This window comes from Eptatretus burgeri, chromosome 2, assembly GCF_056783735.1.
Source record: "Eptatretus burgeri isolate ZD-2024b chromosome 2, Ebu_testis_v1, whole genome shotgun sequence".
Classification (NCBI taxonomy): Eukaryota; Metazoa; Chordata; class Myxini; order Myxiniformes; family Myxinidae; genus Eptatretus; species Eptatretus burgeri.
Window position 1 is genome coordinate 71,357,129 of NC_140962.1, and position 26,049 is coordinate 71,383,177.

Below are 26,049 nucleotides of genomic sequence, written 5' to 3' on the forward strand. Positions count from 1 at the left end.
CCACCTCTGCAACTGGCATCAATGGCATTGGAACTGCAATCCTCCAGAACTGTGGCCTTCACCTTCAAAAGTTACAAATTCAACCCCCATTCACAAGAGGGTGTCCAAGTCTGATCTACTCAAATGTAGACCAGTCAGCCTTTCTCAATCAGAAGCAAAATTATCGAAATAATAGTTGCTGCAGATATCAGTCATTATTTCTTCTCCAAATGGAATATCTGATCATCAGTTCTGTTTCCACCCTTGCTATTCTATACTTTGGACATGTTGCTTATTTTAATGCAGCAATGGATGGATGTACTTAATCTCAAATGAGAGAACAGGGCGATATGTCTGGATATTTCTCAAGCTTTTAATACACTACTGTCCAACACCCAGTTTTTCTTCTTCTTCATATTTTTGGTACCTAACTGCCTTTTCTCACTTCTCTTTCCTTCTGTTATCATCCTTTTTAATCAAGAGCACAACTACCATTGTTCCGGTCCCCCTAGATCTTTGAATCCTCATTTTTAATCTGGCCCTTTCATTATTTGCCTTATGACCAACAAATAAAAACCCTCTCTCCACATTTGACCATTTATATTTGATCCAGTTCCTTTGATATTTGACTCCTGACATTTTGTCCAATTTGTTTGATTTCTCACCTGTGCTTAACACTGCATTTACATCCATTGCTGTAAGGGAAGGCTCATGCTCAAAACATCAGTCATACCTCATTTTCCATGACAGTAAACACTTACCAGGTTTTATTACCCTGCACACTAAGCGAAAAGCGTGGGAAATATAGATTGTGTTCAAAACGCAATAAGGAAGAGTTTAAAATACCTTTTCCATGTTCGTTTTTCTCAAGATTGCATTGGGTTAAGGTGTTCTATGAACTCTAATTTTATATAATCCATTGTGTATCTTCTTCACTGCTATAAACTGACACTAGCCTTCACAGAGATTTATATACTATTGGCCTTCCAAGCGATTTGTTATTAGTTCTGTGCAGTATCTTTAATAACTTTGCAGATTATTAGTGCAGTGCAGATTATTAGTTCTCTTGGTGTATCATTGATACTTTAATAACTTTTGCATGATTTGGTGGACCTGTTCTGGATTTATTTTATGGTTGATTCAATTGGGCAAGTTAGTTTGAGCAAGCTTTCAGAAAGATTATCTTGTTTTGCATCTGCAGGACTGCAAGTGGAAGATGTATGTGGAGATGGATGGGGAATATCAGCACATCAAGGATGTGACTTTCAAAATCAACAACTCTCAGGAAATTATATACCTGAGCCAGGTAACTAAAACAAATTACAAGAAAGGTAGATGCAAGAAAAATATTCATCCATCTTGTGTCATCTCATCGTCCATGCAGTTTTCTATAACTAGTCCACCCACTCCCGAAGGGAGCTACAGGAAGGGTGACGTTGTTATGCTCTCTGGGGTATATAGATTACAGTAAATCTAATCTCGGGTCCGTTCTTCTGTGGTGGACCTAATGAGCAGAGAATCCCTCAAGGATGTCGAGATTCCTCCAGATTTCTTTTAGTTTCATGCTAAACAGCAGTAGCAACTGTTTAAAAATGTAATCACACGTTTGTCGTTCATAATATTTTTTTACTTTGGGAGGCCTCTTCTTCTTCCTCATTTTTAAGCCCCACAAAATGCCACAATAAGCTATTTATACACGTTAACATGGCATTTTTGTTCAACGAGGAAAAAAAAGCCCTTGGAAGAAGAGTTATTATTAGTATTAACATTGTTTTATAATAACATTGATGTTAAGCTATTATCATTCATAGTGTTATTAGTTTTGTTATTAGAAGTGGCCTTGGAAAAACGCCACCATTAGCTATAGTAACATGGATATGCACCTTGACACGAACTTCACTGAAGGCAGAACACCCCCTTGGGGAGGGGTGCAAATGAAGTTGCCACAACCTCCATCGTGTGACCATTAGTCCTGTCAAGTTTGATTGAGATTGGATAAGTAATGACCGAATGTATCGCAGTCAAAAAACCATCAGAGAGACAGACAGACAGATACTAAATTGCGTATTTTAGTGTGACTAATACAATGACCTATTGGCAAAAAAGAAACCACCAAGCAATTTTATTGGAAGACACCATTGAGCAATGATTAACCTTCTGAAGTAGGTTGGGGGTATACGGGTGCGGTAGTAGAGGGGTTTTAGGCGTAGTTTCCTCATCAAGGCGTTTGTTTAGTGAGATATATTGGACGTGGGGACACATAAAAGGAGTTTCAGGGAACTGCAAGGATAAATTTCTCATGATCTGGCACCTAAATGCATTGCTACATTACTTCCCCAACATGTCATCCTTCTATCCTCACATCCAGCCTTTAGGAAATTTATCAAATTTACTCTTTTGGAAAATAAAAAAGTGTCATGAGTATTTAGTTTTCGTAACTTTGTTTCCATGTGGAGTAGATTTTAGCAAACAGTCTCTCCGCATGCGATATCACTATCCATGAGGTAAGTCTCCATTTACAGCATTCATATATTTTATATATCCTGCTTCCCCCCCCCCCCCCCCCGTCTTCTTTTTCAGACATTCACCTTTATCTGGATGTAATCTTACAAGTGGGAACCTTGGTGTAAATTCCCCACCCCCTATCCCAACCTAGGCCCTTACTCTAACACATATTGATTTTTATTTTATTTTATTAGTTTGGAGGAGGGATTTTCCATCTTTCTTTCAATAAGCATCTCCTATTTCTTTCAGATATTGTAGTGATTCTCAAACCTATACAGTAACTGGTGTTTCAACACATGCACAGACAATGCCTTTAGATTTGATCAATGTGTACCTGGACTCTGTGCTCTGTCATTGACAGTCTGACAGATATCAATGTGTACTTGGCCAAAACCTGTGAACAGACTTCAAATCCTCAGGACACCCATTATGTGCACAGTGCCCTGTAAATCTGTGTATTAACCACTGATGAATGGCTTGTTTTTAGCTGCTCTTTTGTGGTCTTTCCATATCATGCAAGGAGTGAACTGGGCTGGTACTTGCTTGATAACCCAATGACTCTTCAAACTCTTTCATCACTTCAAAAAAGTTTGATGAAATGACAGTCATGTCTGTTTCATATGACATTCCATTACAAGATTCTCTTCACGATTGAAGTGATTTTCTCTGGTTTGCTAAATCGATGGTTCTAGTTTGTTTTTGCATGTAACCTTCCACTTCATGCCGACATTCCACAGTTTTGTTTTGGATATGTCTACAGCTGATTAAATTGATGATGTTTAATAGGACAGTGTAGGACAGAGATAATAGGACATTTCTGATATTATATAAATAATATTTCATATGACATAGTTATAAAATTTATGTCACATGGTAGTCTGGTAACTGGAATCGTTATTAGCATTGTTATTTTTTTTGGAGGGGGAGAGAGGGCTGAGGGCTAAGCTTGCATGGGGCTAAGCAGCACAGCTTGTGCAACCCTGAAAGCTGTGAGGACAATATAATCCCAGTTGTTATATCATTATAATACTGGCTGGTGCAATTACCATCCAAATATAAAACATCAGTCATTTTATGCTGAAATTTTCTCAGCAAGGAATTTATGAAAGGTGACAATGGAAGACTTTTGACCTTCATCTTCCTTTATGTTCTCAGCCTCCATTTGTGATGCAGAGATGGATAGTGGGCATGAAAGAGGGAGAAACTGTCACCTGTTCCATCACATACAAGGTTTGCTGGTCAATTTTGATTATTAATGCAGTCGAGTCCTGTAAAGACAGATATGTTCTGCAAATCATTGGACTTAACAAAAAACGAACTTAACAAGACATTGTTTTAGCTTGCCAAGGCTTACGTAGCCAGCTGAGTTTGCTAAATCTAATATATAAAGCTGAGTTCGTGTCAGTGGGTGGGTGAGTGGATGTGTCGGTCTGTGGGAAGGTCAGAAGTGCCTCTGATTCTCTAGCCACGCCTTCCCCTCTCTCACCAGCGTCACAAGCACCGCACATTAGCCAAGCCACTCCTTTCCCTCCAACCGTTCAGAAATCGTCGCCATCTTTTTCACTCCGCGTTGCTCTAAAGGTTCATAGCTGCCTCTGATTATAAACTTGAAGACTAAACAACGCGTCCTCTATCATTAAATAATGGTACCGTATTGAGGAAACAAAGGTATATTTTGATTACAACTCAAACAAGGAAGTGCGTGTTTTGTCCACAGCGATCGCAGCAGCTGTCTAATATACAATGAATGGATTGGGTACTGATATACAGATACCACGTATGTATGTATGTATGTATATGTATATATATACATATATATACATACACACACACACACACACACACACACACACACACACACACACACACACATATACCCTACCGGTCAAAAGTTTTAGAACACCCCCATTTTTCCAGTTTTTACTGAAATTTAAGCAGTTTAATGTTTCAATGTACTCTGAAATTAAAGCATAGAACAAATAAACAACTGCAGACAAAAAAGAAATCATGGAATCGTTTTGTTGAACAAAATTTAATCTAAATTTTTCACTCATCAAAGTAGCCACCTTTTGCAGATATAACAGCCGAACATACTTGGGGCATTGTTTTTCCAATGGAAATCAAATATTGTTCGGAAAGTTCTTCCCAACACTGTTGCAGAAGGTCCCACAAATGTGTTGCACTTGTAGGTTGCTTTGCTTTCACCCTTCTGTCCAGTTCATCCCAAACCAGCTCAATGGGGTTTAAGTCTGAAGACTGTGCTAGCCATTCCATGATTTGAAGCCTACCGTCTTGTTCTTTTCTTCTAAGGTAGTTCTGACATAGCCTGGAGGTATGTTTTGGGTCGTTATATTGCTGTAGGATGAACCCCTCACCAACTAGGCATAGACCAGAGGGTATTGCATGGCGCTGCAAAATGCTATGGCCACCCTTTTGGTTCAGGGTGCCAGTCACTTTGTGCAAGTCGCTGACTCTGGATCCAGCAAAAGAGCCCCAGATCATCACGCTTCCTCCTCCATGTTTGACAGTTGGCGTCACAAACTGAGGAACCATCCTTTCGCCAACTCGACGGCGTACAAAAACCCTGCGTGATGAACCGAAGATTTCAAATTTTGATTCATCAGTCCATAAGATCTTCTTCCAGTTTTCAGTAGTCCACTGGCGGTACTTCATGGCCCAGGCAAGCCTGTTTTTCTTATTTTGCCATCGTAGCAATGGCTTTCTTACTGCCACTCGACCTGTCAAACCTGCAGCTCGAAGTCTTCTCTTCACAGTTGAAACTGAACTTCACTTCACAGCCACAGAAGTTGAAACTTCACAGCCCACGCAAATGCAGGAAGTGGCACCATTGCTGAGACATCGTGCATAAACCTGAATATACTGAGCTGGTTGACATGCCAGCTGCAGGCACAGTAGAAAGCATGGTGATAGCATCAGAAAGCACAGTGATAGCATCAGAAAGCGCGGTAACCGCATCAGAAAGCACGGTGACCGCATCAGAAAGCACGGTGACCACATCAGAAAGCACGGTGACCGCATCAGAAAGCACGGTGACCGCATCAGAAAGCACGGTGACCGCATCAGAAAGCACGGTGACCGCTTCAGAAAGCACGGTGACCGCTTCAGAAAGCACGGTGACCGCATCAGAAAGCACGGTGACCGCATCAGAAAGCACGGTGACCGCATCAGAAAGCACGGTGACCGCATCAGAAAGCACGGTGACCGCATCAGAAAGCACGGTGATCGCACCAGAAAGCACAGTAGCCGCTGCAGAAAGGTGTGGTGACCGCAGCAGAAGGTACGGTGACTGCAGCAGAAGGCACGATGACCGTGGTAGGGTGCACGTAAACTGCAGCAAAGGGAATGAAGACTGCAGCAGAGGGCACGGAAACTCCAGCAGAGGCTGTGAAGACAGCGGAAGTTCATAAATATGCGAAATCTAGACATCGGAGAGTTCACGACATGATGGGTGGTGCCACCTCTTTAACTGAATCAAAGGTAGTGTCAATGATGATTATAGACACTCATAACAAGGTCGTCAATGATGGCGGTGTCTGGGTAAAGGTTATGCAAAAACAACATGAGCATAACACAACTTCCTAATTGGTACTATCGCCTGCAGAACTGGACAGACAGTGGTGTTCCACCAATGTTATGTTCTTTGGTGTGCCAGTCTGCCAGAGAAGGTGTGGAGGAACGCATTGAAGATGACGTCAACTTATTCACCCGATGCTTTACGGCAATGATTTCAGGAAATGAGAGAATGGAGTTCAAGAGGGGTCTTCAGGCTCAGGAAGCATCCTGCAATCCCAGGCCTAGAGCCGAGGCCTCTGAAGGTTGTACTTAACACAAACACTGAGCATTAACTACTTCTCAGCTGGTCCAGTCACCTTCGAGGCATCCCTGTCAGTGTTCAACCAGATCTGATGGTTGAGGAGAGACTAAAACGAAAGCTCGTCAGGCAGCGTAAGAAATGTTCAAAAAATGAGGCAGGCCTCATCATCCGCGGATTGGAGATCATCACAAGGAAGCCAAGGCCATGGGGGAGAACAACCGTGATGACTCAATCTGGTTGGTAAACACACCCTGGAATATCACTGCAATGTACACCAACGTACTTAGTCTGTTTAACAAAATGGATGAGCTGCGAATGTTGGCTGTTCAATGCACCCCAGGTGTGTTGGGTGTTACGGAAACATGGCTAACTGATGACATCAAGGATGCAGAGGAAGCCATTCGTGGTTATTATACACAATATGGCTTCTGCCAACTTCGCTCGTACTTTAACAACCTGCAATGGGCATATGACAGTTGGACCATCACGGTAGATAAGCATAAATCTGTCATTTATGTTGACCTCAGCACGGCTTTTGACACCGTCCCCCATCGACGTCTTGTTGGGAAACTCAAAGCCTGGGGCCTGCGGCCTCCATTTTAGACTTGGCTTTCCAAGTTTCTGACTGAATGGCACCAAAAAGTGTCAGAAAATGTTGTTGTTGTCATTTTGGGGGTTTTTTGGGGGTGGGGGGTTGTATACATTGTTGAGGCTCGTATGAGAGTGAACATACAACGCAAGGCAAGGGGGGCATGAGACAAGAGGGGCAGGAGAGGGAAGGACAAAACAGTGGGGAACAGAGACATTAGGAGATCTGTGAAAGGGAGAGGGATGGGGTGGGGAACACAGGGTACACAAGATGGACACTACAGGGACTTTCAGGAAGGAAAGCAGGAAATTTGAATGAGGTGAGTTTGGGATGGATTAACAGGAGAAGAAAAGATCGTGGTTTTTTGAATGGGGGAAGATAAGAGGTGGTGGTGAACAGCTGTTTCGAAGGCTTGGAGGGAAGAATGGGATTGAAGGGAGTGTGGGAGTTTATTCTATAATCGGGGAAAAAGAGGAATGAAAGAGTGAAAGTGAGCAGTGATTCGTGACTTTGATAGTTTTACCAGAAGGGGGTTGCTGGCGGACCTTGAACGCCCTGCGGAAATATGGGCGGGGGGGGGCATATCACAGAGCAGGGGGGGCGAGACCGGAGAGGAGACGGTAGAAGACAGAAAGACCACCAACCTGCCTGCGGTGAGAGTCCCAAAGACTCAGCCTCACCGCGGGAGATACCAATGATCCGAAATGCCTTGGTTTCCACAACGTAAAGGTGAGAGGCAGGAGCACCAGCCGAGAGGGGAGAGCAGTACTCCATCAGGCTGCAGACGAAAACTTTGTATGTGGTGAGCAGCTCAGGTGGGCCAAGGAAGGACTTTGCACGACGGAGGATTCCGAGGCGGCAACTGGCTTTGGAGGCCAGGTTGGAAATGTGACTTTCCCAGTAAAGATTGTGGCAAATAGTGAGGCCCAAAAGCTTGAATGAAAGGACTTCTTTCAGAGGATTGTTGAAAAAGTAGATGGGAGGGGGGGGGTGGGAGTGGGTTCGAAACGGTTCTTTCGGAGAGACATCGTGAGAGTGTGAGATTTGTCAGGATTGAAAGACATGTTCCACCTGTTGGACCAGTTTTTGATTTTATCCAGATCTGAAGAAAGCGAAGAAGTTGCTGCTTGCCGGTCTGAGTGTTGACAGATGGTGTGGCACAGGGCGAAGTCATCAGCAAAGAGATAAAGAGGATTTTCTTGAGAGTTGCAGAGATCATTGATGAAAACCAGAAAAAGAACAGGGCTCAGAACGCTGTCTTGAGGATCTCCAGCCTGGACAGGAAGAGGGGATGAGAGAACTCCATTTAGGGCCACACGTTGGCTGCGACAGGAGAGGAAGTCTGCGAGCCATGAATGGAGATGGCCTTGGAAGAGAGTTTGGGAATAAGAAGAGAGTTTGGTGAGCAGGGCAGGGTGCCAGACCATGTCAAAAGACCTTGATATGTCAAAGGACATGGCTCTGATTTCATGTCTGGCATTGAGTACCTCCATCCATTGTTGGGAGAGCAGGAGCAGCATATCCAGGGTAGTGTGACCTGGTCTCAAACCAAATTGATGATCGGAAATAAAGCCATTGAAGAAGAGAAAGGATTTAATGTCTGAAGTGATGATGGATTCCATAACCTTGCTGATTATTGGGAGAAGGCTGATTGGTCTGTCATTACAGGAATCTGTTTTTGCACCTTTTTTATGCAGAGCAGTAATGTTTGCTTGCAGATGACCTTCAGCAAATGAGAGAGTGAATAGAACAGAGAGAGGGTGAGCACGAGCAGAGGAGCAGGTTTTTAGGACACGTGGGCTGATGCCGTCTGGACCGGTTACAGAATCTGAGTCAAGGTTTGACAGCAAGCTCTCCACGTTGTCAGAAGAAAAGGACACAGAGTCCAGGGACAGTTGAGTGTGACGGGGTAAGGTGGGTGCAGAAAGCGATGGGTTTCGGATACAATATCTAGATGCAAACACCGGGTTTAGGCATTCTGTCTTTTCACATGCGGTGTCAGCAGTGCAGCCATTTGAGGTAAGGGAGGGGATGGAGGAGGAACATACACCAGAAACAGATATGATTAGATGCCACCAGGATTTTGAGGAGGGAGAGAGGTTTGAGATTTCAGATGAGGTTAGAAAGATGTTGTTTTCTGGCTCTCCTGAGGGTAGACACTCACATTGTTCCGAGATTTTCGAAGGAACTAAGATTGCCCTCAGTTGGATTTGCTTTCCATGAGGCAAAGGCAAGTTGTTTCAGGAAAACTGCCTCGCCATAAGCTTCAGTGAATCATGGGTGAGAGGAAGGGCAGGACAACTGAAGACGAGAGGAGAAATCTTTGCATGAGAGAGAGCTAGTTTCTTAGAAAGAAATCCCAGAATGAGTTGATGTTGGAGAAAGTAGCGATGGGAGACCAGTCTAGAAGTTTGATGGCTGCTTGGAGACCCTTCCAGTCAGACTGAGTGAAATGCCACACTCGACGGTGGTGAGATGGTTCTCTCATAAAACCCAGAGAGATGTCCACTTTGACAAGCACGTGGTCAGAAGAACCGATTGGAGCGGAAGAATAACAGCGGATATTTTCAGGGAAATTTGTCAAAATCAGATCCAGAAGAGATGGAGTACCATTGGTTGAGATCCGGGTCAGGAAGTTGACCGGTTGAGTCAGTCCCAATGAGTTGCAGAAGTGCTTTGCTAAAGTGCCATGACAGGTGAGAGAGGTACCCACACCCAGCCAACTGGCATGATGACAATTGTGGTCACCACATTCGAGGAAGAGAGAGTTCGGATGAGGGGATAGAAGTTGGTCCATGTTTTCGGATATTGAAGTGTAAATAGAGTCATCACTGTTTGGTGGACGGGACAGCACACGTATAAACATGAGGTGGGAGTTGAGGGGAAGCTGTAGCTCGAGGTATTCCTGGGGGTGTGGGGGGTGAGGGCAGTGCATAGAGAGTAAGGAATAGAATCTTTAATGAAGAGAGCAACTCCTCCACCAGGACGAGGCTTAGGTCTGTCATACCGGAGGAGAGAGTAACCAGGGAGAGATACTCGGGAGTCAGAGACGTCTTGAGGGAGGAAAGTTTCTGTTGGGCAGATTATGTCTGGTTTGTCAGTGGCAACCTGGATGAAAAGATGTCAGGTTTGAGCGAAAGCCCCAGATTTTTGAGGTCCGCACTGTTAATGAAGAGAGAGGGGAGGGGAGTGTAGGACAAGGGAGGAGGGGGAAGATAAGGAGAGTTGTTGAAAGAGTGTGGGGGATTGCAGAATAGCTCGGGGAGGGGGCCGGATGAGGAGGAGAAAAGGCTCTGTGGTGCCGGATTGAGGTGCAGTGGGGAGAAATAAGAGAGGGGACAGAAGGCAGTTGAGAATTTGGGGAGGTGGAGTGATGAGATGGAGGAGAGAGGGCAGTGGAAGGAGGCAGCTTTGTGGATGTGAGGGGGGGGGCAACTTTGAGAAGGGTGAGTGAGGGGGTGAATGGAGGGAGAAGGGTGAGTGGGGAAAAGTTGAGGGAGAAAGGTGAGGGGGGAGCTTTTGAGAAAGGTGAGAGGGAAGCTTGGAGTGGGAAGAGTGTGATGGTTGCTTTGACAGGGAGGGGTGAGAGAGGTGCATTGGCACTGAAGTTGGAAAAAAAAAAAGGTTTGATGGAAAGCGAAGATGCATAGCAAACTGGGTTTTTTATTTTTAGTTCAGAAATGCGATTAAAGAATCCAGAATCCTGACTACCATTATGGAGGTTTGTTGTTGCTCTGGGCTGAGGTTCACAGTGAAGTTCCTCAGGGCTCTGTGCTCAGACCAGTGCTATTTCTGATATTTATTGATGACTTGGTTGATTGGTTCAATTGTTGATCATTGTTGTTTGCAGATGACCTCAAGCTTTGGTATAATGGAATGGAACACGACACCAATTAGGCATTGCAGGCAGATATACACAAGCTTGAAGAGTGGACACAACTGTGGCAAATGAAAGTGAACCCGACCAAATGTGGGGTTATGCACCTCGGATGGTTCCTCTCCATGGTGCAATACCTTTTGGGTATAGTGGACCTTGTGATGATTGACACTGACAGATTGACAGTCTCACCGACCTTGGAGTTGGTACAGTGCGCACACTGTCAGTCTCATTGCAGGCTAATGTGACAGCAAACAGAGAATGCTCGGTGATGCATTGCTTCTGACACTCCTTTGTTTTCATGATACCGGCAATTTTCCAGACAGCCAACGCAAACTTTGTTTGACTGCATCTGGAGTATTGTCTACCATTATGGAGACCCTTTCTGAAGCGGGACTGTAACCTGTTGGAGAAAGTGCAACGCTGTGCAACACGCATGGTACAGGGGCAAGGAATCTTCTCTTAAGAGCAATGCCTTGCAAATCTGGATCTGTTGCCATTGGACTGTAGATTGGCGAAGAGGTCATTTGATCATGCTTTACAGAATCCTGTGCAGGGAACTCATCATCTCATTTGAAGAACCACCGACCCTCTGTACAGACAGTCGCCTTCACGGGTACTCCTGGAAATTAGTAAAGCCTTCGGTGTACTGCAGGATAAGAGCAGCCTTCTTTTACACACCAGCTCGTCAATGTTTGGAATGGACTTCCTGAAGACACCGTCCAAACATCAACGACTGACAGGTTTAAGAGGAGTCTTGAGCAGCTGCTCTTTTACCGACGATAGGACTACACGGGGCACATGCCCTCCTGTCCTACAATGACTTGACTAGACAATGTCGCTTCAATGGAGAGTTTTTCATGCAGGCGTTGACGATGTTTGGTTGCCTCCCTCATCGTACCACTGGAAGAATTTGATGATCAGTTCATCACTTCTCATTGAGTCATTAATAATACAACACTTTAATCCAGTAATTTTGCAGGCTCGACAAAGCAATTGCAGTGATTACAATTACAGTTACTATATCATAAGCTGATCTGGAATTTAAATTCCAGATAAGATATTGTCATCGCATACCATCCGTCCAAACCGCTGGGCCGATCCAGCTGAAATTTGGCAGCAACATCCCTCTCCTGGCTGGAAACAGGGATTGCAAAGCTCGTTCTGGTCACGTGACTTTAAATAGGTGAAAAAAAGGCTGACTTAGTTTATGTATTCAAAAATATTCTTCTCCAGAAGCACCAGTCAGAATGCTATCAAATTTGGGTTACAACATGAGGACTGGGTCCTGATGTTAAATTGCGGAGGCCATGCCGATTACGTGACAGGAAGTGTGTCAAAATGGCAGACTCAATCAATTTTTGGGAAAATTATGTAAATTCCTTCCAAAATCTTCCTTTCCAAACCCACCATTCAGAATGCTACAAAATTTTGGTGACAACAATAGGCCAGGGTAGGGATGTTAAATTGCAGGTCATGCCAATCACGTGACTGGAAGTGCCAAAATGGCCAACTTAATACATTTTTGTGGAAATCGCGTAAATTCCTTCAAAAATCTTCTTTGCCAGACACACTAGTCAGAATGCTACCAAATTTGGATTACAACATTAGGTTGGACACAGCCTTGATGTTAAATTGCGGAGGCCGTACTGATCATGTGACCGGAAGTGTGTCAAAATGGCGGTCTCGCAAATTACTTCCAAAATCTTCTTCTCCTGATCCACAAGTCACAATGCCACCAAATTTGGGTTGCAACATTAGGCAATGGTAGGGATGTTTATTAAATTGTCGAAGTCATGCCAATCACATGACCAGAAGTGTGTCAAAAAGGCTGACTTAGTCAACTTTGGGGAAAATCACATTTAATTCCTTTAAAAATCTTCTTCTCCAGACCCACCTTTCAGATTGCTACCAAATTTGGGTTCCAACATTAGGACAGGGTCGTGATGGTAAATTGCGGAGGTCTCAACCAGTAACATTGCAGTCTCACCAAAGGGATTGCAGTGCTACGATTATAGTTACTACATTATTATTATTATTATTATTATTATTGAAGTTACATTATTATTATGATTACAAAAACGATATTACTGTATGAAGAAACCTAGGCTAATTTGTTTCTCTCACAGTAAAGCCTTAAACTCTCCCAGAGAAAAAAAAACCTGGCCAGGGGCCAGGAAGTCCGGAACGCTGCATCGATCACTGCAGAAAAAGTAACCGGAAGCGGCCTGAAGGCTATGAATGTTGGGTTGGTTGGAAGGCCCATGATGCCTATCCTTTCGATATTTGATGATCGTTTTAACAATCGCTTTGTTTGTGTTTCACATTGAACGGAAAACGCAAGGGTAGGGCATGGCGATTGCGAGTATAACAGGTTCGACGATGTGTTCGGCCTAAACTGCATCAAAGTATAAATGGCAGATGTTGGAGTCAGCCTTCCTATGCCGTAATTATATCCAAGACATAATGAAATGACGTAGCGTGACACACAGACAGACGGACAGAAAACTGCCACGACTTTAATATTTAGATTAATGTGCTTAAGGTAGGCAGTAGGGATTAATAAATATTCCTTATAAAGTTAGCCTTCTGCCTCTCATCATATGTTGATGTCACCCTTAAAACACCACTAAGGGCACATCATTGTCTTATTTATTTTCTGCCGTGACCTCCTGTGAGTTACTGGTGCACTCGCTCCGGTGCCGCGAGGTCGACACGTAACATTGTCTTATTGTACAAGGATGACACATCACTCATGGACTATGTAATGGCTTTGTTGAGCTTTAAAAGTGTTGTAGTGTTATCATTATGGTATATCATATTGTTCCGGAAATGGCCCTTATTGGACTACTAAATATAGGATTAGCTCAGTTCTCCCATTAAATGCATATATAATTAGGTTGTTTGGTAAAATGGACATTATATGTGTGTCGGGAGGTGTAAGAGGCTGTTTATTGTTGTGCGGTGGTGGTGGAACGAGAACTCCCTCTTCTTCTTCTACCCCATCACGGACGATAGGCCCCGCCCAGTCGGCTGAGAGGGTGTGGCCAAAAAGAGGAAGTGACGTGAAGGGGAGGAGTTTGGTCGGTTTTTCGCCGAGAGAGGCGTGCTCGTGGAACGAGAGAGCAAGCAAAGACCTCGTGAACAACTTCAGTTTGGCAGTTTGGAAAACTGCAGTCGGTTGAGAGGGTGCTCGTGTTTCAAAGCGAGCGAACATAAGAGAGTCTGCCTGTACGTCGAGTCGGCCTTTTTGGGGCAGTGGGAGAGGCGGCCTGCACGGAGAAACTGAGAGGACGGAGTTGGGAAGTCGGGCTTCGAGGCGGGAAGACAGGAGAGGAGACGCCGGAGCCTCTGACAGTCCCTGCTCACACCAACGGCTCGACACGTTTGCCGATCCACTTGCCCTGCTCACACCAACGGCTCGACACATTTGCCGATCCGGAGCCTGGCACCTCTATTTGGGCCTTGTCTGGTGAACGGGCCTGGCCTGGATTTGTATTCTGGACCGTGAGAGAGATCAGCTGAGGCCTATCGTCGACCTTACGCGGAGTCAGAGCGGGCGGAGACCGCATGCGGTGTGAAGGGAGCAAGAGTACGACACCTCCATTTCGCCACACGGCGCGTTCGAGCTGGAGCTTGAATCCGTGGACATCCGCCTGTTGCGAGCAACATTCGTGCTTTTGACACTGTCCTGTCATCCATGAAACCTCACCAAGTACTCTGCTTGTCTTGCATGCATGCTGTTTGTCTGTCTGTCCTTGTCTGCACGTTGTTTAAGGCATATCTCGGTAGCGACCCCCTCGAAACCTGTAGTCCGTGGTTCCCTACTTAAGAACGGGTTGAGGATTCTTAATAAAAATATTGTCGTGAATTTTGCTTGTGTTGTGATCCCCGTGTTCCCCAATAAATCTGGTTAATTTGTATGAAGTTGCCTCTATGGATTAATTTGTGTCGCGTCGAGGAACGATCCGTTCGATTGGTATATAAAAACAAAATGGTTACAGACTGGCAGAAAACGCTCGGCATCTGACAAAACCAGTCTGTAACCAGGGGGTTCTATTTCCCCAACTGGCAAGGTACAAGGATTACGTTAGTATCACTATTGCAGGTGCGTGACCCGAGGCCTGTGCTGAGCCGGCCGGCGTTATAGATCCCGGAGACGGCCGGAGTGGGTTGAGAGTCCCTCCGTTGCTGAATCCTTCACAATATTATAAGCTTTCTGACTTTATGTTTATAGGGAGGTGGACCTGAGCATTGCAGCATAATTTGATATTTGTGTTTTGCTTGGAGCTGTCTTGTCTATTTTTTTTTACACATTTTGCCACAAGGTACCTTGTGCTGAGCATCGCCATTAGGTAACTTGTGCTGAGCATCGCCATGAGGTATGTTGTGCTTTTTGAATACAAAAATATTTTTTCGAACATATGCCTACTGTTCAATTGTCACACTTTACCTGATAACTTCTCTTACCCAACAAACATAATTTATTGTTTGGTATTAAACCAAAGGACAACAGGGTGTTGTTGAATGTCCAATTTTTGTCTGAAAGGGAAGAAAATATTGTGACATCCTGAATCTAAGTGTACAATATAGGTATGTAGATTCATTCAAATATGACATGTTGTAATATGTGGATGCCCCTGCAATTCACCATTGAAAAGATGCTGAATGGGTACACTAATCAAATCCGTGATGTTATGAATTTAACCGTCACCATAACACTGCATTTATAATATTCCCTGTCCCTAAACAGGAGAGTGTGTGCCAGCCGACAAGCACACAACACACTCATCGTCTCACAGCGACGGAGCCGACAGCACCATGTATCAAGAAGGTGGAGCTTGTATTGCGACAAAACTGCACTGATGCAACTTGCATCTCCAACACGACCAGAAAACGTTCCTGTGAGGATGTGGCACAAAACCCTCTTTGCAATGTTGATGTGGTTGTGAAATCTGCATTCCCATTGTGGTGGAAATCAGTGAACATGACATTTCATTTCGGAAAATGCTAGCCTAAGCTCTGTATTTAGTTTGCCTCTGAGTTCAACCCCAAGGTTTCAACAAAAACTTATTCTGATGCAGTGGTAGTGGAGGACATTAGTGGGGTGGGGGGGGGCACTTCATCTTCTTTTTCTTGCATATGACAGCTTGGCTGCCAGGTAGCCATCATATTGTTGGGGGATGGCTGTGCCATTGATGCTGTGCCCCTATACCAGTACACTGGTACTCATTTCACCAACCTTAGAAAAATGACAGGCTGAGTCAACCTCACCTGGTGTTAATTCAGGTGCCAACAGGGCTCAAACTCAGGACCCTAAGATCCCAAGCCAGCCATCCTAGCCGCTAAGCCGAGACCAGGCTTCATCGGGGTACTTGATCAATTATAGTAGATTTTAAAGTGTACTGCATTCTCTCATATGAGGTGGTAGTAGAATATATTCACGCTGCCTGAAATTTCAGGTGTTAGTGCCTTCACAATGGCCCAATAGATTGCCTTGCCAATATACATACGAGATATTGAATCAAAAAGGAGATGTTTACAAATAAATGGGCAATAATGGATGCAAAGTAATTACATTTTAAGAGAAGGGAAACACTTTGACATTAGTTATATATTTAAGTTTAGATGTGAGTTGTGGAATATAAATTGATTAAATATATGCAACACAGGGGATATGACAAATGAGCTTATTTCCCATCATCAGCAAGGCCATGGAATCCATTATCACAGTTAACATAAAATTCTTCCTTTTCTTCAGCAACCTCATCTCAGATCACCAATTTGGATTCATACCAGGTCACTCGACCTTGGACATGCTTCTTCTACTCTCCAAACAATGGATAGAGGCCCTCAATGTCAGACGAGATCAGGGCCGTCTCGAGACATATCTCGAGCTTTCGATATAGCCTGGCACTTCACCTTGCTCTCCAAATTCTCTGTCCATGGCATCCAAGGCCAACTCCACACATGTCTGACTGACTTCCTCTGCTCTCGTATCCAATGTGTGGCACTCAACGGAATCCTTTCATCTCCTCTACCTGTCAAGGTTGGAGTACCCCAAGGCAGTGTACTGGGCCCAGTCCTATTCCTAATCTTCATCAACGATCTCTCGGACTCTCTGGAAAATCCTCTTTATATTTGCTGATGACTCCACCCTCTGCCGTGATATCTCTCATCCTTCCTTTTCAAAACCTCTTCCCTCTCTTCAGACCTTGAAAAAAAATCACAACATGGTCAAACATTTGGAATATGTGTTTCAATCCTGACAAATCTCACACTCTCACTGTCTCTCTTTGAAAAGACCATGCGGCAAAAACTCAAAATCCACTTCCTTAACAATCCTCTTGAAGCAGTTCGTCACTCAAACGATTGGGTCTCACTACTAGACATGATCTTTCTTGGGAAAATGACCATATCTAAGTTGGCCTCCAAAACCATTCACTGACTGGGCATCCTCCACCATACAAAGTCCTTCCATGGCACACCTGAACTCTTGTCCATCTTCAGCATAACGCCTTTATCCACAGCTTGATCGAGTACTGCGCTGCACTCTCGGCTGGAGTCCTGTCTCAAATATTGCTCAGCTTGATGCCGTGGAATCCAGTACCTTCAAGATAATTGGAATATCCCACGAAGAAGCTGAGTTTATGGGCCTAACACTTTCCTATCGCAGATAAGTCGGTGGTTTCTCTGTCTTCTACCACCTCCTTTCTGGTCTTCCACCCTCTGCCCTTTCCCTGCTCACCTCCACTCTTCTGTTCCTCTTTTTTGCCTCCTGTGGAACCAACTTCCACTTTGTCTTCACTCTCATTCCTCCCTCCAGGTATTCAAGGCGGCTGTTCGCCACCATCTCAGATCGTTCCCAACCCAAAAACATGATCTTTTCTTCCCTCGTTAACTTTTACCAATCCTTCCTTCTAAATTTCCAATTTTCCCTCCTGAGAGTTTCCTTCTGTATCCATCTTGTCCACTCTATGCATCCTCTCCTGCCCCTCATTCCACCCCACACCCATTGTTTGTCCAAGTCTGTCTCTATCTTGGCTTTCAACTCTGCTGTTGGTGTTTCCACCCTCTCTCGTTAATAAAGTGTTCTCCCTCTCTCAGCTGTTCCTTTTGTCCTGTTGTGTCCTGATCAGTTCAGCGTACTAATTCTAGTTTTACCACGAGCCTTGACTGCACTGTACAATATACACAAAAAACGAAAAACAATCAAATCATTTTTTTTAAAAAGCAGTAAATCTACTATAAATAGATGAGGTGTGTGTGTGTGTGTGTATGTGTGTGTGTGTATGTGTGTGTGTGTGTGTGTGTGTGTGTGTGTGTGTGTGTGTGTGTGTGTGTGTGTGTGTGTGTGTGTGTGTGTGTGTGTGTGTGTGTGTGTGTGTGTGTGTGTCAGTGTGTGTATTCTTGTGTTTGTTCAGTCACTTGTGCTGCGGTACACAGTTTACTCTGCACACACTGTCACTGCTAAACACACAAAAGAAATACATCCTATTCTCAATATCTGTTCGATGGATCAAAGTAAAACGTGCGGGCCCAATGGTGTGTTTTGCCTCAGTGTCATCTGGTGTGACAATTATTATTATTACTTTTTAACAAGAGATCTTATTGTTTCTCCTTTTTGTGCAATCTGCTTTCATTTAGGACAGTGATCTTCACTATTTCTTAGAAGGGGGCCACTTTTTCCGATAAGACATCAATCCGTGTAAGAGCCACCACACCACCTGCAGGACTCCAAAATGGCTGCTATTAGGCCCCGCTTCGACGTACTCTTATTTATTTATTTTTTTGTAGTTAACTGGGCTGCAAGCATAATTGTTTACAAACAGCCATCCACTGATGTAGTGAGGTTACTTTTTCGCTTCACATTGGAACACTCATTTGAAACCATTAGGTCAATTTGATAACATTTATGGCAGATTATGATGGGGTGTTTTCACATTTGTGTATTATTGGCCACATGTCAGGGGCCGCACTTTTGGCCACCAGGAGACACCAGTGGCTTGCAGGCCATGCAATGAAGGACAGGGATTTAGGATGTTATTTAATTTCATTTGGAGCTTGGAGTGATGGTATCTTCTATATAAAAGCGAAAGAGACTGTTTGCTTGTGAAGCTACTCATCTGAGCTTCCAAGGTTAATCGTGATAAAACTTTATAGGATCACGTATTTTTTACCACGATACACCTTACTCAGCGTTTTAAACAGTAATTTTCTCCCAATTCATAACTTATAAACACACAAGCCACCACCTGTCCCTGGAAAGGCATGGGAGTCTGTTGTCAGGGAGTAGGGTTGGAGGAGGGAGGGGTTATGGTGGGATGAGGGAGGGGAAGGGGTGGGGTGGAAGTCCGGAGGGAGGGGTGTGGGATGGGAGTCTGGAGGAAGCGGTGTTGAGTGGGAGGAGGGAGTGGAAGGAGTGCGAGGAGAGAGTGGGAGGAGTGCAAGCATACAGATACTGTATGCACAGATTAGCAAATAACCTGTTGGAAGGTGGAAGGACAGTCATGCAAAAAACCATTAACATATGCTATTTTATTGAGTTACTGGTCCTGCAAGTGATAATAGCACTTTATGAACCATTTCTCAGATACCGAGCACTGTTCCAAACATGAGACATCACAACACAGTGCAAAGCACAGATAAAAGAAGATATGTGCAGTAACGGGCTCACCCAAGATAAACTTACCACGGCTTTAAGTCTGAACGGTGGTATGTGATAACAACATTGTATCATCGCTGTGGCAAATCTCATCGCACGAGCTCCTGTGAACCCCAACCCTAACCATTACCATGATGGGAGCACTGTGTCCCCATTGTGATATGCATCTTTAGTCCCCAACCGAACATCAGCCCGCCTGGCACTTATATTTTGGGTGCTGTCAGTCCAACCGGAGCATCTAATCGAAAATGACTGCACAGATTTCTTTCATATTTGGCACATGTATGGAATAATATCTCAGGAGCATGATGCACGTCAAATGATTTTGAGATCAGAGCCAATTTGGAATTTTGGGAATTTAAGAAGAAATTTATGGGAGATAATAGTGCAGGATTGGACATACTTTTGGGAACCGTTATTTATTTTCACACTTTACCATCACTACTACCAACATACCACCTTGAATTATTTATTTATTGCTATATTTTTTACCATTCAAACATCCACATATACCACCTTGAATTATTTATGCATTTATGTACACTTTACCATCACCGCTCCCTACATTCTACCTTGGGTTATTTATTTACTTGCATATACTTTACCATCTCCACTACCAACATCACTACCACCTTGAATTATTTACTTATACACACTTTACCATCACCACTACAGACATACCATCTTGAATTATCTACAGTACTTATTTATAAATTTAACCTTTTACCTTTCAACATTTATTTATTTATTAATGTGTGTAAAACACATCTCATCATTAAAGTGCAGATGGGGGCTGTGTCCTCGATGAAAACTTCCTTTCTTGTTCATATAATGTGTATGCAGTGTCTAAGGCTCAATGAAGAGCTTGTACAGAAATTACATACAGAGTAAGGACATTGGGAGACATCTGCACTCTTGCACAAGTTACAAAGACAGACAATGGCACAATATTGTTATGAAACCCCAATCAGTAGCATGATAGCCAGCACTCTGTCCCAGGTATGGTGCACATGGCCCTGATCCCGATACAATAAACCTTTCACACAATAAACGAGGCCTTGAATTCATGAATGAAATAAATAAACACAACACTTTTACATATCTCTGTTGTCCTTTGTATTGTACCATTTTTGAATCGGCATAGAGTACACCATCATTACAATAAGAACAAGAAAAAGAGCAATCAGAGAATGCAGACCCTCGCCAGGACTTATTTTCAGTGTTGTATTTTTATAGGTTTTAGGGTAAATCCAATATGGCTGCCAAACCATGTGACATATGACATCATGTTTGACCCTTTTGTTCCTCATGGATAGGTGCTCATATGTGTAAAGTTTCGCCTCGATCTGTTTTGCCATTTCAGAGAAGATTTTTGAAGGTTTTTTTTTTTTTTTAACAATATGGCTGCTGAATCACGTGACCGATGACAATTAAAAACAAATTTTTGTGGACCATTTTATCCTGAGATGACCCTCAAAAATTTTCAAACTGATCGGATGTAGCATTCTACATATGCAATTATAACGTCATAGCAAAGCCACCGATGGCGTCACAAAAATATCACACTCATTCCCCATGAGGAGTACTTGCGAAGTGCCAAGTTTCAATTTTTTCCTTGGTACGGTTTCAGAGAAACAGAGGTCCAAGGTTTTTCTGTTTTTCCAACATGGCTGCCGCACCACGTGACCTATGTCGTCACGATTATTATCTCAACATCAACATGAGTAGTTGCACCAATGGTGAAAAATTCGTCTCAATCAGACAAGCAGTTGCAGAGAAAAACATGAAAATTCTGTGCAGACAAACAAACAAACGGACCCAAATACAATACCCTCTCCTTCGGTAAGGGTAATAACTGCCATAAACACAAACATGAATGATGCCCATTCTATATGCTGGACAGGATCCATCAGGAGGCACCATGTGCGTTCCTTGTTCCCTTTATGAAACCTTGATGTCTGAATGCTGTTCATGCTTTGTCGATTGCTATTTTTCTCATTATTATCTTGCCAAAACGAAGTTTTTGCAAGATATGTTAGTCAGCTTGTATGTTTTTTTTTTACTGTTCATTGTACCGGTCTTAATTGGTCATGATCTTGCTACTGATTACTCCAATTGCTGTATATTGTACCAAATTTGTGTTGCTTATTCATCGTATCATGAAAGTGATAAGTAAGGTGTCTTGAACGAGTCACAGCGCAATAGCAAGATGGGGGTTGAGGATTTATAGAATATAGGGAGATCTCTTACAACTATTGTCGAAAGGTATTTGTTTAGTAACTTATTTTGACAAATGTAACATGAAATCAAAGATGGGACTATTATGTTTTTGATATCGAGGCAGTAACCTCAACAGATACTTCAAGAAGCTGATGTTAAACCGCAATCTCATTCCTGTCATGAGAAGTAAATCTTTATTTGACCGTACAAAATTAAATATCATATATATATATATATATATATATATATATATATATATATATATATATATATATATATATATATATACATACATACATACATACATATATGAACTGAGATTTTATTTCAAGATTGATTTGGTGATGCCTCTCTCTCAACTTCTCTCATCCTGAGGCAGCATCACCAAGTATAACTTCACCCGCACTCCAGGGGTGTTGGAGGGAACGACATGGTCGACAGCAACTTATGCCACCGGGGGTGGGAGGAAACCCCATTCCATCACCCTCACTGTCTTCAAGTACATTAGCGAACTGCAGTCATGCATTAAAGTTTGAAAAATTTGTAACTTTCATCCAATACTAGTCTATTCAATAGATTTAACAACTTGCATTTGACTGTGATGTTACAACATTGAATTTCATTTCTTTCTCTACATTTTTTCTCATCTTGTATTGTGTTCGTATTACTTGATAACTGTGTTATATTTTTGGCACCCTCTTACCTCCGTAGTGGACCTGGTGCGACCTGTCCAGGTCCTACATGACCGAAGTTCTCACCGCCACATCCCCTCTTGGAGCTCCTCTTCAGCCCATATGCCATCCTGTTCTCCCATAATCTTTATCCAACCATATGTTTCTACATATTCTGGTGCTGTGCAAAAACATATTGGACAGCGAGGTGCTTCACCCATTGGCTCCCAGCTGTCTTCATGCCTGAAGTCAACTGATATTTCTTTGCTGCAGGTAAAGCAGTAAAGTGGAGTAATCTGCAACAACACACCAAATAGTTAACCTTCATGACGATGTTTCCAAGGCTATATTGAAATATTGTTTTTATTTCCCTTTTATAGAATCTATCATCACTCCATATCTCGCAAGATGGGAGTTTCCAACAAAGACACCATGAGCCAAGATCTATGAACAATGTCATCAAACAAACTTCCCAAAGCAGAAGCAATGCTGACTCTTTGAACCACCAGTTGAGTAATGGCTATCTCAGAGCTGGCTCGGATGCTTCATCTCGTACTGCTGATTCAGACGTATTCATAACACCACAGCAACTTGAAGATCGGTGCCTACAAGGGCAGTTGACGCTGAATATTACTCCAAGTAAGGGCTGCACAAGACCACACTTGTCTGGAAAGCAGGAGTCTCAATCACAAACATCTCGAGTTGCAACCAAGGTACAGTGTAGTACCCATAAAAAACAAAACACAGAGAAATCCCAAAAGCCACAGGACTCCGATTACAATTCAGAGTCAAAAAGGATGGAGAAAAATGACCAAGAGGAGGGTTGGATCAAAGTGAAAAGGAAAATCCGCTGCAGCCGGCAGAGTGGATGCAGGAGGCCAAAGGTCAAAGGTACAATAACAAGGCAAGGAGTCACGCAGGGTTATGGGAAAAGAGTATAATTTTTTTTTCCATGTGTTCCCTCCAGAAATCAAGCCCAGATAACTTTTTTGAGGGGTTCCTTGAGAACAAAATGTATTATTTAATCATCCTGTGATTGTGTTGTCAATGTTAGGATCAAATTTTAAAAGAATCTACTTTATATCCACTTATATGATTAATCATTATTCAGTTTGAATTTTCCCTATTCAAAGGGTTGCCCATGGATATTCATTCATTCAGATGCAGCACCCAGCTACATACTTGCATTATTTCTGGAGGCATGGCTGTGCTAGTGATGCAGTGCCCCCATAAATCAAGGCAGGTGTTTAGAGTATATTCAAGGCCCCAGCACATAGTTCCTTACTCTTTTTGACCAGTATGCCCATGGATATTTCACAGATGTGAAAAGGGATCACACATAATATTCTCCTAATGGATTCTGTATTGTACAGTGAATTTTAACACTTTGGGGTTTTCCAACTTCACTGTAAACTTTTTTTTTTATCCAAATGATATGCACACACTTTAAAAATATATTTCTGAAGATGGATTTTGTTTTGTACATTCGAGATAATGTTATTGCTCTTACCGTTGTTTTTGCTGTCTAATTGTGATATTATTTTTGCTTTAAATGAAAAAGAATGATTTAACAATTGACTTGATTTTATGTACAGTTATAATCTGAGTGTTGAGAAAACAAAAACTTTCCTATAGTTTAACATTGTCTGGATTGGTTACGTATGACACCAAGCAACTTTTGTTTTTGAATGGACAGTAAAATGCACTCAAATGAGCATTAAGCATTCAATGTATAAAAGGAAACTCGTCATTGCATTACTTTTCTCTAAAGATTGTTAAATACACCTTGACCTCGCTCTGCAAGCGTTATATCTACATGGATCCCAACAGCTGGCAACAAATTAATATCTGCACACGGGGAGTGACTCCGAGAGTGAATCACATGACCGACACTGTCTGCGCCACCATATTTGTAAGCACGTAAAGTGAGATCGATATATAAAGGTGAGTTTGATGATCTTTGTCAAGTGAAAATGATATGTAAACCTGTTTAAACAAGTATAAAAGACATAAAATGTCATAGCCTCCGTTGTTTTAGTAATTTTGCTGCATGAAATTAAAGGGATAACCCATATTTATGTACCATACAACTAAAATGAGCTGCCAGTCTACCAGTCAGCCATCTTTGATCAGATCGCAAAATAAAGTGAGGTGCACGTGTACGCCATCATGTGCTGTACTTGTTCTAAGTTTGAACAAAATTTGATCATGCATGTCTGAGAAATGATTGGGGACACATTTAAGTCACAAAATGGCCACCAGTCAGCCATCTTCGATCTGATCTTGAAAAAACAACAACAGATGTGCATATGTAAGTCGTCATTCATTATGTGTGTGCCAACTTTGAACAAGATCGGTAAATGCATGTCCGAGAAATGTTTGAGGATATGTTCGACACCAGGTTTTCTTTTGGGGGGGGGGGGGTGTTTACAACTAAAATGACCGTCAGTCAGCCATCTTTGATCACATCGCAAAGCAAAATGATGTGCATATGTCTACCGTCATGTGTTGTCTTTGTGCCAAGTATGACTAAAAATCGGTCCATACATGTCCCAGATATGGTTGCGGATGCACACATACATGCACGTACGCACGCACGGACCAAATTAACTCCCCAAAACGAGACCAAATCCATAAGCCCCCATTTCGATCTGGGTTGAAGATCTGGGTTCTTTTTAATTTTTTTTGAGTTCGGCTCACTTGGCTGTGCCTGGATGGGTTTGAGGGTCGAGCAGTAGCAGCTGAAATGCGAATCATTTGTAGGTTCCTCCTAATGACTTAATCTTTGCTTTTTGCTTGTTTTGGTTCCTTCAGATTACTCCAATGTAGGACTTGTACCTATTTGGTCTTCCATTTGATTTTATTTTAATCCCATTCTAAATTCAATTGAATAATAGTAAACGTCATGGGTCTGGGTCAACTGTCCGACCAAAGCAGGGTTGCATCAAAGCAGGATGTCTTGGTACTCGGTCATCACTGCCAGCAATTATAAAGTGGCAGTTCTAGTTATGTCTCTTATTTATTACGTAACACACCAGAACACAAACGCCACACAAAACAAGTCCTGGAGAGGGTCTACAATCTATGATTGCTCTTTTTCTTTTCATTAATGTTGTGGATACTGTTGATTACAGGTTTGGAATTATCAACGATCCAGAATTTTTTAATACCACAATAAAACCTTGCCTTTTCATGGTATTTTTAATCATTTATAAATTAGGCACATCACATCTGTAATACTACCTAACAATGGTTTCAAACTGTATTCTCTACTTGCGATGATGAACCTCATCTTGCATGGGCTTCTGTGCATTTTGGGATCCAGTAAATGAATGGTAATTTATGTTGATTATCTGGAACTAACAGTCTTCTCACTTTTGAGTGATTTATATGGTGTTGCATCAAGTATATTTTATTATCGTCACTTATTTTGTAGGTCTTTGAGAGTCTAGTCTTCTCCAGAAAGGCTGGCTTGAAGTTGAAGGTAAGAAGCCCAATTCTTCCAAAAGTGTTTGAATGTAGAATGTTTTGCACACAAATGCAATGTTATTATTTACTTTGTCAATTGGAACAATTAAAAGAGCAAAGATCGCAGACCCTCGTGCTTGGACTGAGGACCTTAAGATCTTAAGCCAACCAATTTAACCATTAAGCCACCACCTGGCTAGTTTAGGATAATATACCAACCAACTATCCTTTTTATACCAA

The 26,049-nt window shown here is 42.7% G+C and overlaps 1 protein-coding gene across 17 annotated transcripts in view; it reads left to right on the forward strand.

The window, feature by feature from the left end:
• LOC147032278 (mitogen-activated protein kinase kinase kinase 20-like) overlaps positions 1–25,534 on the forward strand; it is a 153,288-nt gene extending 127,754 nt beyond the window's left edge. For 16 of the 17 annotated variants that reach the window (XM_085869719.1, XM_085869724.1, XM_085869726.1 and 13 more), the window contains 6 exons: positions 1,181–1,285; positions 3,640–3,714; positions 15,539–15,689; positions 22,050–22,169; positions 22,382–22,614; positions 22,722–25,534. In XM_085869719.1, coding sequence (XP_085725845.1) covers positions 1,181–1,285; positions 3,640–3,714; positions 15,539–15,689; positions 22,050–22,169; positions 22,382–22,614; positions 22,722–23,282 — 1,245 coding nt within the window. In that variant the 3' untranslated portion in view covers positions 23,283–25,534. The remainder of the gene's footprint in view (positions 1–1,180; positions 1,286–3,639; positions 3,715–15,538; positions 15,690–22,049; positions 22,170–22,381; positions 22,615–22,721) is intronic. The other variant, XM_085869722.1, reaches the window with a different exon arrangement.
• The last annotated feature ends 515 nt before the right edge of the window (positions 25,535–26,049 follow it).